At 43.4% G+C, this 19,247-nt stretch overlaps 1 protein-coding gene across 8 annotated transcripts in view; it reads right to left on the bottom strand.

Annotated features, from left to right (window-relative positions):
- Nucleotides 1-19,247, bottom strand: part of PKNOX2 (PBX/knotted 1 homeobox 2) — a 434,276-nt gene that overhangs the window by 149,462 nt on the left and 265,567 nt on the right. For all 8 annotated transcript variants that reach the window (XM_080982483.1, XM_080982489.1, XM_080982485.1 and 5 more), the window contains one exon: nt 8,107-8,215. In XM_080982483.1, the coding sequence (XP_080838609.1) occupies nt 8,107-8,190 (84 nt within the window). In that variant the 5' untranslated portion in view covers nt 8,191-8,215. The remainder of the gene's footprint in view (nt 1-8,106; nt 8,216-19,247) is intronic.

The raw sequence follows: 19,247 nt of genomic DNA, 5'->3' as shown, positions 1-19,247 counted from the left end.
CTCTGTCTTGCAGGCCCTGCGGAAAGATGTCAAGTCCCGCAGGGCCCTAGTCTCTTGTGACAGAGCGTTCCACCAGATCGGAGCCACAGCCAAAAAAGCCCTGGCTCTGGTTGAGGCCAGCCTAACCTCCCTGTGGCCCGGGACCAACAAGATGTTTTTGTTTGAAGACCATAAGGTCCTCCATGGGACATACCAGGAGAGGCGGTCCCGTAGGTATGAAGGTCCTAGGTCTATAGAGATCTGGTTCTTCTAAATGCTTAGCAGGGTTTAGAGATACCACTGAACTCCTCTGTGTCGATTTTGTGTAAGCTGCCTTGTGTACCTTTGTATAAAGGCGGGGCATAAACTGATAAGTCACCATCCTCTAGCGGGGATGTTTAGAGAATTCTCCACATCTGAATTTCTCTCCAGAGTTGAGCTTTCAAATAACCTCATTTCGTTTACTGACCCATCTTACTTTTGCTTCGATTGCTAGTCTTTCTCGGGGCTGTTGCATATGTGCCTCATATTTTGGCCTCAGTTGCCTCCAGCTCATTCTCAACTCCCCTCTCCTTTCCACCTCAGCCACTTGTGAGCAGCGACAAACCATAACACATGGACACACAGGAAAGATCGGGTTGCTGCAATGCACCCTATATTTGGGACTTACCTTGTGCTTGATCTGAATTCTGCAGTTAGTGCAGAATGCTACAGCTTGATTGCTGACAGGAGTGAGGCCTGTCGGCTTATAACCCCCCCCCCTTTGATCATAATTCTGCACTAGTTGCTAATTTGCTACTGGGCCAAATTCCAGGTATTACTATTAGCATATGAAGTCCTGAACAAACTGGGACCAGTTTATTGCCTTACCCACATATTCCCATTCAACCGTTTCCATTGGTGGAACTGCCACATAATATCCATTCTACCCATTGTAAGAACTTGATCTCTTAATGTGGCAACCCCCTAATATTAATATGAAGCAATCATCTTTGCTGTACAGTCGTACCTTGGTTCTCGAACTTAATCCGTTCCAGGAGTCCGTTTGACTCCTGAAACTGTTCAAAAACCAAGGTGTGGCTTCCGATTGGCTGCAGGAGCTTCCTGCAGCCAATCAGAAGCCACATTGGACTTTCGGGTTCCGAAAAACGTTCGCAAAACGGGACACTTACTTCCAGGTTTGCGGTGTTCAGGAGCCAAAATGTATGAGTACCAAGGCATTCAAGAACCAAGGTATGACTGTACTGTTTTTGATGCTTGCTAAAAACATTTTTGTCTAGACAAGCCTACCTAGATGTTCAGAAAGTTGATGTGAGGTTTTAATTGCTGCTTCATTGCTGCTTTTAATTTTCTGAAACTTTCAAGGTAGTCAATTCTTCTTATTGATAATTTGATTGCTTTACCTTTTTTCCCTAAACCGCTTTGAGGTTGCTGTTTTTTTCCCTTACAATCAAGCAGTATATAAATTTTACAAAACAAACAGTAAGATGGGAGCAGGGCCTAGTTTTTGGAGAGAATGTGGAAATGGTAGACAGAAGCCTCCATAAAGGGAAGCTTCCTCGGAGGAGTCGTTTATATTGCCGGTCTAAAATAGCTGCTTCACTCTCTTACCCTCATGCTACATGTTTTGCATTCACACTGTGGATGTGGGAAAGGCAAAAGCCAATTTAAGCCTCATGTGTGAAAACTGCCTTAACAGTCTTTCAGTGCCAGTTTATATGGATCAAAAAATAGGGAAGATGTTGAATTCTCTAGTATTAAAAATTTGCAGCAGATTTTTTTTTTTGAGTGCGAGAAGTGGGGTCCGCTTTGGAAAGAGTCCTGTTCCAATAGGGAACCCCAACTTTAGGGACCCCCAACTGGTTCTGCAAAGTCTGAATAAATCTTACGAGTTTTCCCCTGTTGTACTGTTTTATGATGTTGATGTTTTAAAGGTAAAGGTAAAGGGACCCCTGACCATTAGGTCCAGTCGTGACCGACTCTGGGGTTGCAGTGCTCATGTCGCTTTATTGGCCGAGGGAGCCGGCGTACAGCTTCCGGGTCATGTGGCCAGCATGACTAAGCCGCTTCTGGCGAACCAGAGCAGCGCACAGAAATGCCGTTTACCTTCCCACTGGAGTGGTACCTATTTATCTACTTGCACTTTGCTGTGCTTTCGAACTGCTAGGTTGGCAGAAGCAGGGACCGAGCAACGGGAGCTCACCCCGTCGCGGGGATTCGAACCACCAACCCTCTGATCGGCAAGTTCTAGGCTCTGTGGTTTAACCCACAGCGCCACCCGCATCCCTTATCTGATGTTCTATCTGCCTACAATTTTAATTTGGTAGAGTTCTTAATACTTGGGCACTCGTGTTATTTTCTGTACACTCCCTGTGACCACGAAGAGAAGGGTATTATGTAAATATGAATCAAAACAAAACAGGTTGCTAGAGCTTATGAAGACTGTGCTAAGGCTTTCGGAGCACTCCAAATATGATGACAACGATATTGTCAACAACCTAAATGAGTATGTACTACATTTAGGTCCCCACCCCCAGGACTCCACAATCTACAACTGTAGCAAAGCAGAATTGATTTATTCTAGGGGGTCTGTAACATATTTTTTTAAATAAAACCCACCAGGTCCCTTATCTGTAATAAAAGTGAGGGTGCTATCATCTGTTTATTGACTAAATGTGGAGTTTTTAATCAATCAATTAAACTATGACAAAGCAATAATTTTGGAGAATAAAATCATGTTTTCATTGTTCTTTAATGCTAAGTGCATATATCTGAAAAGGCTCCCTGTGTGAGTGTAACGGTATATTGTCTCTTCTAAGGCAGTGCCTTCTATCTGCATTTTTACATTATTATATTTAAAACAATTATTAGGTTGTGTGTATATATATACATACATACATATACATATACATACACACACATCTATCTATATCTATCTATCTATCTATCTATCTATCTATCTATCATCTATCTATCTATCTCTCTATCTATATGTATGTATGTAGCCCAATTAATTAGGGATTCCGTTTAGTGGCCTTTTAATGATAGAATTGTAGAGATGGAAGGTTTCTAATCAATTGAATTGATCAAATCTAATCAATCGCCACTCTACAAAAAACCCCAGAGGTAAACACTGCCTGCAGATGTGATATCTGATCAATGAAAGTTGCAAATGTGCCATTAGCTAGGGATGCAAAGATCAGTCTATTTCAAGTCATGTCAGTTTCACATGTATTCATTCATAAGTTTGTTTTGTTCTATTTCCACATAAATCAGTAATTTAAAGAATATACAAAAAGTGTATTAAAATATGCATCTGATCACAAAAATACTATTTAAATACCCTAGTTTTTCTTGGGGAGGGCAGCTAGCTTGGCCTTTATGCATCCTATCGCATTTATTTCTAACTCATTTTGAGTTGTGTCTTGGGCAGAGTATTATATTGCAAAAATTTAGGGATGGGAAAATTCCAAAGGACAGACCTGGATCAAAATGGGGGAGGGGGGAGGAGAGAATGTGTGTGTTCTGGGTGGTGGTGGGAGTGGGGGGTGGCAAATCCATATTCTGCATGGAATAGAGAGGAGAGAGGCATGTTGAAGCACATGCTTAGCGACCCCTTGTGTCCCAACTGGGTTCCCCTTATCAGAAGAAGTGGGTAGACTTAATTTTACTTCATGGTGGCGCTGCAAGAAGGTCCTCACTTGAGAAGATCACAAGTTGCCTCCATCTTGTTGGGCTGGGGATTAACACCTTCACATTCTTTAGAATATGGGAAATTGTGGGACGCGGGTGGCGCTGTGGGTTAAACCACAGAGCCTAGGACTTGCCGATCAGAAGGTCGGCGGTTCGAATCCCCGCGAAGGGTTGAGCTCCCTGCTCGGTCCCTGCTCCTGCCAACCTAGCAGTTCGAAAGCACATCAAGGTGCAAATATATAAATAGGTACCACTCTGGCGGTAAGGTAAACGGCGTTTCCGTGCGCTGCTCTGGTTCGCCAGAAGTGGCTTAGTCATGCTAGCCACATGACCTGGAAGCTGTACGCCGGCTCCCTCGGCCAATAAAGCGAGATGAGCGCCACAACCCCAGAGTCGGCCACGACTGGACCTAATGGTCAGGGGTCCCTTTACCTTTACCTTTTTATGTTAAACCACATGCTCAGTGACTCCTTGTGTCCCAACTGGGTTCTCCTTATCAGAAGAAGCGGGTAGACTCAATTTTACTTCATGGAATTTTACTTCATTGTAACCCATTTTGATGTGCAGGAGCTTCTCATGAAAGCCCCTATAGGCAAACCCTCAGGAGGAATTCACAGTCACCCCCCCCCGGCAGAGGCGGATTTAGGGGAGCACAATTGGTTTGGTTGCACTGGGCATGGAGCCTCGGGGGCGCAGTGGGGGGTGGCACAACTATGACTTAGAAATTTTGGTGTTGCACAGGGCGCCAATGAAATTTGAGACCCCAAGGTCTACTGCTGCCCCAAGAAGAGCCCAAAACTTTCAGGCAGCTGTCGATCTACTTTGTATATAAATTTATATATGGTGCCTGCTCAGGGCTGGATTTAGGTTTGGTGAGGCCCTCAGCTACTGAAGGTAATGGGGCCCTTTATATGTCTGGCCGTCCTTTGTCAACAACAAATTGTCGCTTTTTTGTGTGTTGAATATATACTATATGGTAAGTTATGGACCTAATAGGTATCTAAAGCCATTTGCACATAACAAAATATGTATTTTACCAAAGTAATTGTTGAACTGAAATATAACTAAGAAGAACTATATTAATAGTGAAATACAATTAAGAAGAAGTATATTTTGGGGGGCACCCCAAGAGAGTGGGGCCCTAAGCTATAGCTTGTTTAGCTTATACGTAAATCCAGCATTGCGCTCTCTCTCTCTCTCTCTCTCTCTCTCTCTCTCACACACACACACACACACACAACAACAACAACAACAAACAGCAAATAGCCATTTTAGTAGGATCCAGTAGGTTAGCAAAGGGTGATGCAGCTGTCAGCATGCCAAACTTTGGCTGGGTGAGACCTGGGTTCACATCTCCGATTTTCAGTGGATAATCTGTGGCCAGGCATTATCTGAGCATAGCCCACACCGCAAGGCTATTATTAGGAGGGAGAAGTGAAATTCCCACACCTGTGTATACCACCATGAGCTCAGGTGCTCTAGCAAATAATGCTATTGCTACTGTTCTGAAGAAAAAAGGAAGACCTGGAGCTGTGATCCCATTGCATCCTTCCTCTGCTACACTGCTGCTTAATGGTCTTCCTTCTTTCGTCAAATTTTTATTAGGCATTACAAATATAGCCATCATAAGACATCGATATATACATTTAAAAATATATACAAGTTTTTAAAATACAGCGGTACCTCGGGTTACATACGCTTCAGGTTACATATGCTTCAGGTTACAGACTCCGCTAACCAAGAAATAGTGCTTCAGGTTAAGAACTTTGCTTCAGGCTGAGAACAGAAATTGTGCTCCGGCGGCGCGGTGGCAGCAGGAGGCCCCATTAGCTAAAGTGGTGCTTCAGGTTAAGAACAGTTTCAGGTTAAGAACAAACCTCCAGCACGAATTAAGTACATAACCAGAGGTACCACTGTAACAACAACAACAACAACAATTTTATTTATATCCCGCCCTCGCCAGCCAAAGCCAGGCTCAGAGCGGCTAACAACAATAAAAGTAACACAGAATGGACCTCCGGAACGAATTAAGTACTTAACCCGAGGTACCACTATATATACAAAGCAAGAGCCATATAAAAATGCAATGATGGCGATGTTCATTGAGGTTTCTTCCCGCCATTCACCACTCTAAGAGATACTATTGACAAAAACTCAGTGGCCCTTGCAGTTACTTCCGGGTTAATGTCAGAGAGATAGAATCTAATATTTTCAATGGTCTTATGGGGGTTATGAATATCACTTCACTTACTGAAATCAAAAACAAAGTTCAGTAAGATAAAATATATAGAATACCTCTAAAAAATATAGAAAACTCAAGCACTGCATTAGAATATTAACAACCTGATAATTTATCCCCTAAGCTGGCTAACTCACCACATCATCTAGGCAGACTAACCCACTGGGTGAATTCTCCCTGACCAGGTTACATATAATTCCCCCCCTCCCCATTTTACCATTTTAACAAGAAGAGCAGTTGGGCTGAAACATGTTTAGCTTTCAACAAATTTCATTGTCATCTATTGGTCCTATTAGGTCCTATTAGGTTGTTGATCAGGCACTGACCCACCTGATCAAGTCAGTTTGTTTTTGTATTTCAATAATTTTGCCTATATCTTAATATTCTTATTTTGGATTAAAGTTGCACTTAACTTTTCTATATAATTTACAAGCATTCTATATCTTTTATTCTCCAGCTTTGGCACCAGCATATTCTTGAGTGCGAAAATATCAGAAAGAACTATTGCCTTTTGCAGTCTCTTATGTAATATATAACTACGTTATTATTATTTTTAGTGCACACTTAGACGTGACAGAGATGAACAAGCCCTTGCAAAGGTGAATGAGATTTGGTTTCTCAAATAATTGAAAGGTTTCTAAAACTCCTATCTATTAATCCACTTGTGTAAGTAGATAATAAATGTGTGGGTCATGTTTTCCTTTTATCTGTTCACCACCCTCTGCTATGAACAGAAACATAAAAGATGGTGGACTATTATATTCAGACATGGACCCTTATAGGTAAGCACCATTCTGAAATTAAGAGAATTTCCTCCTGCTGAAATTCCTGAATAAGCATAACACTCCTGAAAAAGTGGAGTGTTGTTTAAAGAGTGCTTAAGCACTCCATTTCGCGCTGCTGGTGGGGAGGGACTTTGCCTTTATTGGATGAACTTGGCAATTGGCATTCACAACAGCAGACCTAGCCAGAAAAGCAAAGCAGAACTCCTTCGACGCTGAGCGACGATACTTGACATACACTTCGCTCCAAATCACAAGATGATAACCTCCTCCTCCTTTCCCTAGTACAGTTTCACTTGGCATTTGGCAGTAATAGAGTTACAAAGAGATTTTATGCTAGTGCCGAGTGTCTGATTCCATCCCAACCTCCTACAAAGTTGCCAACCCTTTGCAAGTGGCAAAATTGGGAGGCGGCCATTTTGGCAAAACTGGGGGAAGCCAGAAGCAATGTCTATTCAGGCATTGTGGCTGGTGGTAGGCGTTGGGTTTCCTCCCGGCTCATGGAACCCTTACAGGAAGCCCTGCTCTCACATTGAACGGCTTCCAAGTGATGCCATGCAATGCCCAATTCCAAATCCAATCAGAGTGAAGGCAATTATTCCTGCCTCACCGCCAACCCTAAGACAGGAGTCCCACAGCCTACATCCAGTCCTCAAGGTCTCTCTATCAGGTCCTGGGGATGCTATGAGTGGAATAGCTCAATCAGTAAAGCATGAGACTCTTAATCTCAGGGTTGCGGGTTTGGGCCCCATGTTGGGCAAAGCATTCCTGCATTACAGGAAGTTGGACAAGATGACGCTCGTGGTCCCTTCCAACTCTATGATTCTATGATTCCCAGGCTACACGCCTTTCCCATCGGCCATACCATCTCTCACTAGGCCACACACCCCTTGAGTGCTTTTGCCATTCTGGAATGTGTTATAATGCCTCTTCCTGACCTGGAATAAGAATTCAGAAATGTGCATTTGTGTGTGTGTGTACATATCCTTTTTTGTGACTAATTTTATTAAGACAGCATCCCGGAGGCCTTATGCTTAGAGCAGAATGGCAGGATACAAATATACATGTAAATACAGTGGTACCTCGGGATGCAAACGGGATCCGTTCCAGAGCCCCGATCGCATCCTGAATAGAACGTAAGACGCGACAGCATGCGAGTGACGTCATTTTGACCATCTGCACATGTGCAAGTGGCGAAACCCGGAAGTAACACGCTCCGTTACTTCTGGGTCGCCGCAGAGCGCAACCTGAAAATATTTCTCCCGAGGTATGACTGTAAATGCATGAATGCAGGAGTACACACACACATCACTTTTTCCACTCTTTTCCTCCACTGAAAAGCTGAAAAGTTGCTGTTGGAATGTTTTAAAGGGGCAGCAGGAGGTGAGGGGAAGAGTTTAACAGCACACTCACCTGTTGGGTTTCTTGGTAAGGGGGAGGGGGCACAGTCTGTGTGGCCATCATTGTCAGAGCTGGCGCTGGGGAGACATGTTGCATCCTGGGGTTGATTCACATCTAGAACCTGTTGGTGGGAGAAAGTTCAACTTGGGTTAAGGAACCGCAGGAGGAAGAGGACAGAAGGAAGCATGAAACACATGCAAGATGCTCAGGAAGACAACTGACGGTGGTGCCATGAGGTAATGACTGAAGAGTCTGAAGGGGCTTTCTTTGTGTCGTAACATGTATGGTGAATATGATAAATTGTGTCTGAGTGCCCTCCTGCTCTCTCTGCTGAGTAGGAACCCTGTAAATCTGCCTAAAAGTCCTGCCCTGAGTGCCCCACTCTCAGCCACACCAAATTAACCCATCATGAAACATCAGAGGAAGAAGAAAGGACAATGTCAACATCTACTGGTGGCTCTTAGGAGCAGCTGACCCTTGGAAGGTATGCAAAACTCACACAGCAAATGCTCTCTGCCTACCATCATGAGGACACGCCTACAGGTAACAGTCCAAATTTAATATAATTTAAAAGATTTCTTCTGCAGGCACACATTTATTCGGCGATTCTCTGCCAACCATTCCATCATAACCACACACACACACACACACAATGAGATGGAGCTGCACTGATGGGTCTGAAATGGCCAGAATGACATGGGGAGAGGCTACCCACAAAGAGGTGCCTTCCTAGAATGGTGCCCATAGAACTTGTCCAGCAATGCCTCTGATGTTGTCATGCCCTGGAGAACATCTTCCTCAGACCTCCATGCATTAGTTGGAAGGCCTGGTGGTGAATGCTCATGTCAGGCATAAAGGTAAAGGTAAAGGGACCCATGACTGTTAAGTCCAGTCACGAACGACTCTGGGGTTGCGGCACTCATCTCGCTTTACTGGCCGAGGGAGCCGGCGTTTGTCCGCAAACAGGTTCCAGGTCATGTGGCCAGCATGACTAAGACACTTCTGGCGAAACCAGAGCAGCGCACGGAAACGCCATTTATCTTCCCTATTTATTTACTTGCATTTTGACGTGCTTTTGAACTGTTAGATTGGCAGGAGCAGGGACCGAACAACGGGAGCTCACCCCGTCACGGGGATTTGAACTGCCAACCTTCTGATCGGCAAGTCCTAGGCTCAGTGGTGTAGACCACAGCGCCACCCACGTCCCTTTTTTAAAAAATGTATTTTTATTAAAGATTTTCTTGGTTTACAAAAGTATGTGCAATGTCTCTCTCTCTTTTTTCTTCAAGTAACATTTTTTACAGATCAGTTTCATTTGTTGAGACATTGGGAAGAAAAGGGGGGGGGGACTCACGTCCCTTTTCATGTCAGGGGTAGGGATGGACAAATCTGTCAATTCAGCTCTCTAGTTTCTCATTTAGCCAGCATGGTGTAGTGGTTAAGAGGGGTGGACTCGTAATCTGGTGAACAGGGTTCGCTTCCCCGCTCCTCCACATGCAGCTGCTGGGTGACCTTGGGCTAGTCACCCTTCTCTGAAGTCTCTCAGCCTCACTCACCGCACAAAGTGTTTGTTGTGGGGGAGGAAGGGAAAGGAGATTGTTAGCTACTTTGAGACTCCTTAAGGGGAGTGAAAGGCGGGGTATTAAGTCCAAACTCCTCTTCTTTCACACAGAAACCAAATATTTTTTCATCTCATCTGGATCAGAACAAATTCAACATTCCCAAAGATAAATCCACACTTGATGTATTGATTACAGGTTGAGTTTTCACACCAAATGAGCCAGCTCTCTAGTGGTGCAGCAATAAAACTGCTAGCACATTTGTAAAGCTAAGCAGGGTCTGGTATGGTTTCAAGTTGGATGGGGGACCATGTGATGAGATTCCTGCATGTCGGGGTGCTGGACTAGCTGATACTTTGGGTCCCTACCCAACTCTACAATTCTGTGGTTCTACCTCAAACACAAGGCTATTCAGCAAAATCAGTTTGCTTGTTCAGCTGTGAGTCACTGAGTGTGTACCATGTAAGCAAGTGAAAAACATCCCAAAATATTTGGATGAGACCCACAAATTACTCATTCTGATCCTTTTTCAGCAGAATGATGGCAGAATAAAATATCAGGTCTTTATTGTCTTTCATCAACAAAGAAGAATTCTCGCTGGCTTCCAAGGTCTGTTCTAATTAATATCTAGGGTACCAAAACTCTTCAGATTATTCCCTCAAGATTCCCTGTTAAATTATCTACACTTGCTCACTCAAAGTTTAATTTTAGCTGGTGTAGCTCTATGTCCTCTTTTGTTAAAAGTGGTGAAAGGTTCCTTATTTCCACACAGTCTCAGTCATCAACCCAGAACCTGAGCATGTTCATACATTCAGGGCAAACACATGTGGGCTTCAAGTGGAGACCCAGCCCCATAATGTCCTCATGCACATAAGCTCTACTTCAGACCTTTTGCATTTGGCACTAAGCTTTGAAGGGGGATTTTAAGTGAGGAATGAGGAACTCTGGTAACAGAGGGTTCCAGATCATGGGATGGATTCTAGACACATCCACAATCCACCTTCACATTGAATGCAAAGGTTCAGAGTGGAGACAACATTTGTGTGGATGTTGGTGGACGTTGATGAGCTGACCTTGGTGCCTGTTCAGTCTCCTTGTCCAGGTGCTATTACATCCTGGCTTCTTTCTAAGGGCTTTTGATCTTCAATCTGGATCTGGACTAGGCAGTCTTCCAAGCAGAAGACTCCTTCAAACACAGGACTGTTCTCCGACAGCTCTTCGGGACATTTGGCTACCCTGTGGCACCATGATTCACGGGTGGCATTCTGCTTACCTTTTTCTGTTCTGATAATGGGAAGCAAGCTGCGCTGATGTATAGATGGAGAAAGAACTAATGCAGGATCAAGCCCTGGCAGATGTGGACTTCAGGGCTCAGGAAACTTGATGGCTAAATAAACCCTCCTTGTTAGAGGCAGTATGACTCTGAACACCACTTGTGGAGGGAAGCAGCAAGAGAGGGCTGGCATTCATTCCTTGCTTCCCAGAGGGCATCTAGTTGGCTAACTACAAGGAATAGGATGCTGGATGAGATGGACCTATGGTGTGATCTAGTAGAGGTTGGCCCATATGGGAAAATGGGGCACTGTACCACCAACCTCAGCCTGCCCTCAGCCAGCCCCCGCAGGCCTGCCTTCTTAATTACACTGAGTCTAGAACAGCGGTTCTCAACCTATGGGTCCTCAGACTACAACTCCCATCATCCCTGACCACTGGTCGTGCTGGGGACCCACAGGTTGAGAAACACTGGTCTAGAGGTTGGCACGTTTGTACTTCCTCACCAGACCTTGCTGCTTCTTGCTTCTCATGACCTTGGACCCTCGGCCATCTTGACCTCCCAGATCATCTGACTACGTGAATTGATATATTCCTGACCTTAGGACTGGACTGGACCTTGTATATGGACTCTGCCTCCTAGCAAGTACCCCCCTGAGTCTTGGCTTGCTGGCTTTTCCCTCCACTGAGCTCTGCCATGGCTGGCAGCAACCGAAGGAGACTGGAAACCCTGCTTAAGAAAGCTGGAGCCAGCTGGTTCTCATCAGGAGCAAGAAGACTGATAAACAGCAGGTGGAGTCACTTCGCCTTCTGCTCTTTCAGGCTGCTGCTCAGCAGGTGAAGCCAACTTCTGGCCCAGGACACCCTGCTTGCCATTGGCTCTGACTCCACCTTCTGCTGACCTGCCCACCTGCCAGCCTACCAATCCTAAATGGCACTAGGCATCACTGGAGTGAGCTAGCAGGGCTCCTCTTAAATTCCTTATAGTGCAACTTCTCTTGACATGCCTGATCCTCACATGACTTGCGAATTGTGTTTCTTATTTTAAAAATGGGAGTTGGATCTTCTCTTTTTGGGCTGCTATTTTTGACCTCCCCTCCTCCCACGGAATACTGAAGTTTTCATAGCTTTGGTGTTGTTTTATGCCTTAGATGACGGAATGGTTTTGATTATTATTAATAAAGTACATTTTGAAAACAGGCTTGAAAAACAATGGGCTCATTAGAGAAGCATTCATTAGATCTTGTTGACATTAAACCCATTAGACCAATTAACATTCCATTAAATGGCACTGAGCCTTCCTCAGAGCACCAATGAGTTAATCTCTGCATCACGATAATTGCTCTGTGAGCATCTGAGAGGTGTATCCTCAAACGCCGGAATTAACGACAGGCCCTCCCCCCTGAGAAAAATAAACCAGGACTAATTGTGAAGCCTCAAGACACTCAGGGTAGGCAAAACAACAGATCCACACCATCTCCCTAGCAGTGGAGCAAATGTTTGCTTAAATCAATGACTGTATCATGTGTGAATGTTGCATTCTCCTCCGCTTAGAGCCATGCTGGTTGAGGCAGATGGGAGCTAGGAGTCCCACAACATCTGCAGAGCAATCTCTAATTTACAGGATCCAAAGTTTGTAGGAACATACAAGTTTGTGGGAACATGCAAGCAGGGCAGGTGGGGGGTTGGCCTTCAGAAGAAGAAGAAAAAATTACAATTATTCTGAGCAAAACCAGTAAAGTGTTGTGGCACCCTATATTCTTATTTAGGGTGGCACCACTCAAGGAAGCTTACAACAATCATCTAAAAATTACAATATCATATGAGCAAGTCAAAAAAAGAGGCATAGTCAGCTGGTATTTTTTTTAAAACAGCCCCCCCCCCCCCAAGCATTGTCTGCTTCATAAAATAGAAGATTGCTGGAATTAAAGAATCTTCAGATATGCTGAGGGAGGATGGAGCCAGCTACACGTCATGGAGTAAGCTGCTCCATTAGCTGGATGCAGCCACCAAAAAGGCCCTGTCTCTAATCCCACCCAGCCATGGTTCCATCTTTTGCAGGACATGGAGAAGGGTTTCTGCTTCTGATTTTAAGGAATGGGCAGGATGGTATGGGAGGAAGCGATGCCTACGGTATTCTGGACTTATGACATCTAGGGCTTTAAAAGTAATCCCCAAAACTTTGAATTGTACTCAGAAACAAGTGCAACTTTTGCAGGGTCGGTGTAACATGATCCCAAGGGCAGGCACCCGCCAGACCTCAAAAATGATGACATTTATTATGGCACAAGGTTTCGTGAACCAGAGTCCTCTTCATCATATGCATGAAATTTAGTGCATCTACTGAAGTGGACTCTGGCTCCATGAAAGCTTATGCCATAGTAAATTTATTAGGATTGTATGCAAAGTAGTTTTAAGTCAGTCATTCTGTTAAGCTCTCTCATCCCTCCCAGTTTCTCCCAGTTACACTCTGGGTTTTCCACCAAGTCTCCAGAGCAGATTTGGGGAGGGCATGTGGCTAACATTTCCTTGGCACAATCATAAATCATAGTGCCAATGGAACATGGACATTGGATACAGTCCTTAGTCTTTTAAGATGCCACAAGACTCTTCCCACCCACCCTTCCCTGCAACAGATTATCATAGCTACCTCTCTGGGAATTACTCAAAGAGCAGTTTTAAATCCTGACATTATAAAAATAAATAATAAAAAGAGGTTGAACTGTTCTTATCCAAAACAGAGTTTCATTCCAAGGCCTAATTTTATCCGTTGAGCATTTTTCTTCCTTTCTTTTCTTTTTTAAGGCACAAATTCTTTAGAGTTTAATTCATCTCTAGTTCATACAGCACTAATGAATTCTTGGCCATAAGCCCACATAGCTCTAAGTGAAGATAACGGCTATTCATATGCCGCAACTCTCAGCCGACTAAGAAGGAAGAAAGTCCCACTGAACATTGTGGTAGTTACTTCCAAGTAGGAATGTTTAGGATTTGGGCTATCAAGGGTTGGCTCCAAAGAACCCTGAGTTTGAAAAACACCCAGAAACTTCAACAGGTGCAGAACACAAGAAACCAGCTTGTTAAAAGACCAAGGGCCATGAACATATTCGACCAGTGTTGGAAGATCTCCACCAGCTTCCAGTTTCTTTTCAGGCTCAATTCAAAGTGTTGATTTGGTCATTAAAACCCCAAACAACCTTCACCTTTACAGGGAATCAGACAGAGGGCCTTCTCGGTAGTGGCGCCCACCCTTCAGATGTGAAGGAAATAAGCAGCTATCTTCTCTTTAAAAGACATCTGAAGGCAGCCCTGTTTAGGGAAATTTTTAATATTTAATGCTGTATTGTTTTTAACACTTGATTGGAAGCTGCCCAGAATGGCTGGGGAAACTCAGCCAGATGGGTGGGGTATAAATAATAAATTATTATTATTATTATTATTATTATTATTATTATTATTATTCACCAACTTGGTCTCCTTCAGATGTATTGGACTACACTTCCCATCAGCCTCACCCAGCACAACATTTTCCTCTCCTTCCCTTTATCAGCCACACCAATACCCTGAGTAATAGTGCGAAGGGACACAAAAGCCCAGGGGATTATGGGAGTTTGCTACTACATTCTTATACCAATGTTTTAGAATGATAGCAAGGAGGTAAACAGCTGCAAGGACTGACAGTAGGTTTCCTACTGGGGCTTTGATGCTGGTTCCTGACATCCAGATATAAATCTAATAGCTTAAAGAAACAACTAGTCACCAAATTACACTTTATCAAATTGTGATCAAGCTGCTGTATTACAACTTAACAAGAAGTTCAGTTATACCTGTTTGGGGGATGAATGGAGACCATGGTTTCTTGTCCTATTAAAGCTGTTGATTCACTTAGCAATGCTAAGACGATTATGTCATCACCAATTACTGCTGTTGCGAAGGGTCACTGTGCTTATTTTGCATATAACTCCTATAATTGGATTGTCACAAACTTTTTGCATTTCATTACCATTTAATCCCAACCACTACGTTCACCTCGCTCATTTACACCTAGGTAAACCTGTCAGTTCAGGATTTCACTTCATGCATCTGCGGAAAGCTTATGCCATAATTAATTTGTTACTCTTTAGACTGCCTCAAGATTCTTTCCTGTTTTTCCCTCTTTCCTGTTTCCCTTAACCCAGCATCTCTGAAATCCCCACAGTTGCTTACTCTCCTCGAAGCCAGGAGAAGAAGTGGGAGGAAAGTTGCTCAAGGGAGCAGAGCAGCTTCTAGCTACTACGTTCAGCTTAATTGTGGAGAACCACAGGTTTCCTCTGGGGAGCGCAGATCGGTTTGGCCTTGTATGCAAATGCTTGTACACAGGCTCCCTGCTAGCTTTTGCTAAAGATGTGTTTTCTTTCCAGTTACAGGTGCTTCTCTAATGCAGAACAGGAAAAGAAGCTTGTGCTGCCTTTCTGTCTGGGATTCAGCCTTCACCCCCTAACTTATTTTATTACATAAGGTGGGGGCCTTCACACTTGGGGGTCAAACATGGTCCCCATCTCTGTGTCTGGCCCTGGGGACTCACCCCAGGCCACCCCCCTCTTTGGCCACACCCTATCTCCCTAAGCCGCACCCCTCAGCAGTCTTACATTTCTTTCTGTCCCTGCCTGTGATGGCCTGGGATTTGGACTCGGATGCTGAACCTGAGGGATCCCAGCCTGCACAGGATTCCCGCCTCCAGAACCAGCAGAAAACCGGTGGCATTCAAGTTATTGTGGGATCACAGTTCCCATCATCCCTGACCAAGCTGGTTGAGGCTGATGGGAGTTGGAGTCCAACAATGTTGGGAGGGTCACAGGTTCTGCCCGCGACTGAAAGTGTACAATCCCAGAGTTAGTCACATCAAATAACCAGAATAACTCTGCATTTTCCAGTTTAAATTTTGATGGTCTTACAAGGGGGAATTCCTCACCCTATACTGTAAGATTTTTGGCCTCCTTAGTCCTTTTTAAATATAATTTGCGGGGCGGGCTTATGAAGATGCCCTGTCTATAGGAGATGCCCTCAGGCTTTTAGGCATGGGTCAATAAAACTATGTGGTGATAGGGGGGATTAGCTAACAGCTTTGTAACACCTTGAACCTTTTGAGTTCCTTTACTTTTAAACTATGATTTCTGTACTTTCTTTTTTCCCTGGGTACTAATTTCCTCACCTTGAGTTCTACCTGCCTCTTGTTCGAACCTTCTGCACAGGAAAATTGCAAAGGCTGACATATTGATGGTTGAATTTTATGTGAACCGCCTTAGGAAGAGTTTTATTGTCAGAGGGCGGTACAGACATTTATTAAATCGATCAATATTGCATTTTTATTTCTGTGAAAGGCTTTGTCTCCTGATTTATTTTAAGCAGTTGGATTAGGTCAGTTTTATTTGTTTCATGGATTGATCAATAGTTTTCATTTATTTACCTACTGATATGGCTACTTGTAATTGTTCCTATTATGCTTTTTGAACTGTTATATTTATTACCATTCGTCTGATGTTTTTGGAGCCACTTCAGGCATGCAAATAAAAGGATGATGTTGAAGAAACATCTACTGTCCAGGATCTTTTGTAGAATTTAAAAAAAACAACAACTTTAAGAACATTTGTATTGTTTTATGATATTTTCTGCTCTGCATTGATATATTTTACATGATTTATACTTATTTTTTAATGAATAAAATATAAATAAATAAAAAGATCCCTGCCAGATCAGAGTAAAAGACTATCTAGTTCAGTACATTGTGTCCCATAACTGGCTAAGCAGATGTCTCTGGGAAGTCCAAAAGGAGGTAGAGGTGGAGAAATGTTTCAATTTCAGTTTCTTCCAGTTTCTCACTTTTCCATCTTAAATTCAGTTCTTTATATTTCCACAGCCACGTGCAGTTAAAAAGCAACACAAAGCTCCTCATGAAAATTTGTCAGCATTTTAGTGTGTGTTTCTCCTATTGAACACCACTGAATGCTTTCAGCATCTGTACTCATTCCTGCAAGCAATTCTCCATAATCTTAGGCATTTTTGTACGTTCTACTTCCGGTTTTGCGGAGTTCTTATACCGAATAGTTCGTAAACAGGGCTGTTCTTAAACGGAGGTACCACTGTACAGGGGACGCTTGGGTTGCGAACGTGTTCCATGCGGGATGCATATTCACAACCCGCAGCAGCGCATATGCGCATGCGCGGGTTGTGATTCGGCGCTTCTGCGCATGTTCAAAGCACGATTTAGTGCTTCTGCACATGCGTGACCGCCGAAACCAGGAAGTAACCCGTTCTGGTACTTCCTGGTTTTGGCAGTCCGTAACCCGAAAAAACGCAACCTGAAGCGTCTGTAACCAGAGGCAAGACTGTATATGCATGTTGGTACACACTGCTTGGTCAGAGAACTGCATTGCAAAATTTGGAGGAGTGCAAATTTCAAAGGATAGTTCACGTTTCACTTTGCGCATTGGTTCAAGAAGAGCGAATTTGGTAGTTTCTCATTAAAATGGGAAAGAAAAAAAACCCTAATCTGCACCCCCAACCCTAAAAGCAGGGCAGGGGCAACAGTTCTCTCCCACTTGTGATCAGTTGCAACTGGCATTCAGTAGCATACTGTCTCTGATACTAGAATATTGTATGCTGGTCTCTGGGAAATCTAGAAAGGCTTTATCATCACTAAGTGAACTTTTCAAATATCTTGCTCTTTAGAACTCTAGAAGAATACCGTAACTTGTAACTCAAGTCGCTTTTGGAAAGCAAGGAGCAGAACTCCCCTCCAGCAATTTGGTGCCTCCCCAATCTTCTTATGCTTTGTAAGTGGGGAGGGATGCGATCCTGACAAAGAAGAGGAATGTGACACCTGCATTATACATTCAAAGCACGGTGATATCATTTTTAAACAGTCATGGCTTGCTCCCAAAAGAATATTGGGAGCTGTAGTTTGTTCAAGGTTCTGAGAGTTGTTAGGGGACCCGTATTCCCTTCACAGAGCTTCAATTCCCAGAGTGGTTTAATAATCAGTCCCAGGGAACTCTGGGAACTGCAGCTCTGTGAGGACAAAGGGTCCTCTTAACAACTCCAAGCATCTACTGGAAGAATGGCAGATGAAGGTGATTGACTACATGGAATTGGCAGAAATGACTGGCAGAATCTGAGACCAGGGAGAAGAGTCGGTGAAAGAAGACTGGAAGAAATTTAAAGACTATTTACAGAAATATTATAAAATTAATGAATCTTAGAAGGATGTTGGATAGAAACTAAGCGGTTTCCAGCTGTAATGCTTTAAGAGATACGAAAAAAGGTTCACAAATGGGTAAAAGCTTAATGGTAAGGATTTGCTGAACTAACAAACTGAACTGGAATACAAAAAAGGGAGGTACGAGGAGGTCCGGGGAAATAAGTGTATGGAAGATATGCTATGGAAAATTAATGTGTTTTTAACTGTTTTTATTTTGTATGTTTCTTTTTATTTTTCATTTCTTTGTTATACCTTAATAAGGGTTTTGTTATTCTTTTTTCTGTATTTTGTATTTTCTTGTATTTTTATTTTTTGTTTTTGTGTAATTCTTGTATTCTTTGAAATTTTAATAAATATCATTTAAAAAAAACAAAAAACAAGCATCTTTAACTAATTACTGGTGACTGGGAGTGGCTGCCGAGACCACATAACACCAGTCCTGACAGACCTACCTTGGCTGCCAGTATGTTTCTGGGCACAATTCAAATTGTTGGCGATGACCTTTAAAGCCCTAAACAGCCTCAGCCCAGTATACCTGAAGGAGCATCTCCACCCCCATCATCCAGCCCGGGCACTGAGGTCCAGCACTGAGGGCCTTCTGGCGGTTCCCTCACTGAGAGAAGCGAGGTTACAGGGAACCAGGCAGAGGGCCTTCTCGGTAGTGGCACCCACCCTGTGGTACGCCCTCCCACCAGATGTCATGGAAATAAACAACTATTGGACTTTTAGAAGACATCTGAAGGCAGCCCTGTTTAGGGAAGCTTCTAATATTTGATGAATTATTGTATTTTAATATTTTGAGTGGCAGGGGAAACCCAGCCAGATGGGTGGGGTATAAATAAATTATTATTATTATTATTATTATTATTATTACAGCTCTAGGATACTTTGGGGAGAAGCCATGGCTGCTTAAAGGGTTATAATAGTGCTTAAGATGTATAGTGCAGATGGAGCTCAAGAAAACCGAGCAAAAAACCAAACCAAACCAAAAAATATTTATGTGGAAAGAGGAAGCTAAAAGCCAGACTACTATTATTTCTTATCTACTTGGTTATACATTACACAGGGAGGCAGGGAAATGAAGC

This window comes from Podarcis pityusensis (assembly GCF_964106645.2).
Source record: "Podarcis pityusensis genome assembly, chromosome: 15".
NCBI lineage: Eukaryota > Metazoa > Chordata > Lepidosauria > Squamata > Lacertidae > Podarcis > Podarcis pityusensis.
The sequence above is the reverse complement of the archived record's forward strand: the minus strand, read 5'-3'. Positions and strand labels throughout refer to the sequence as shown.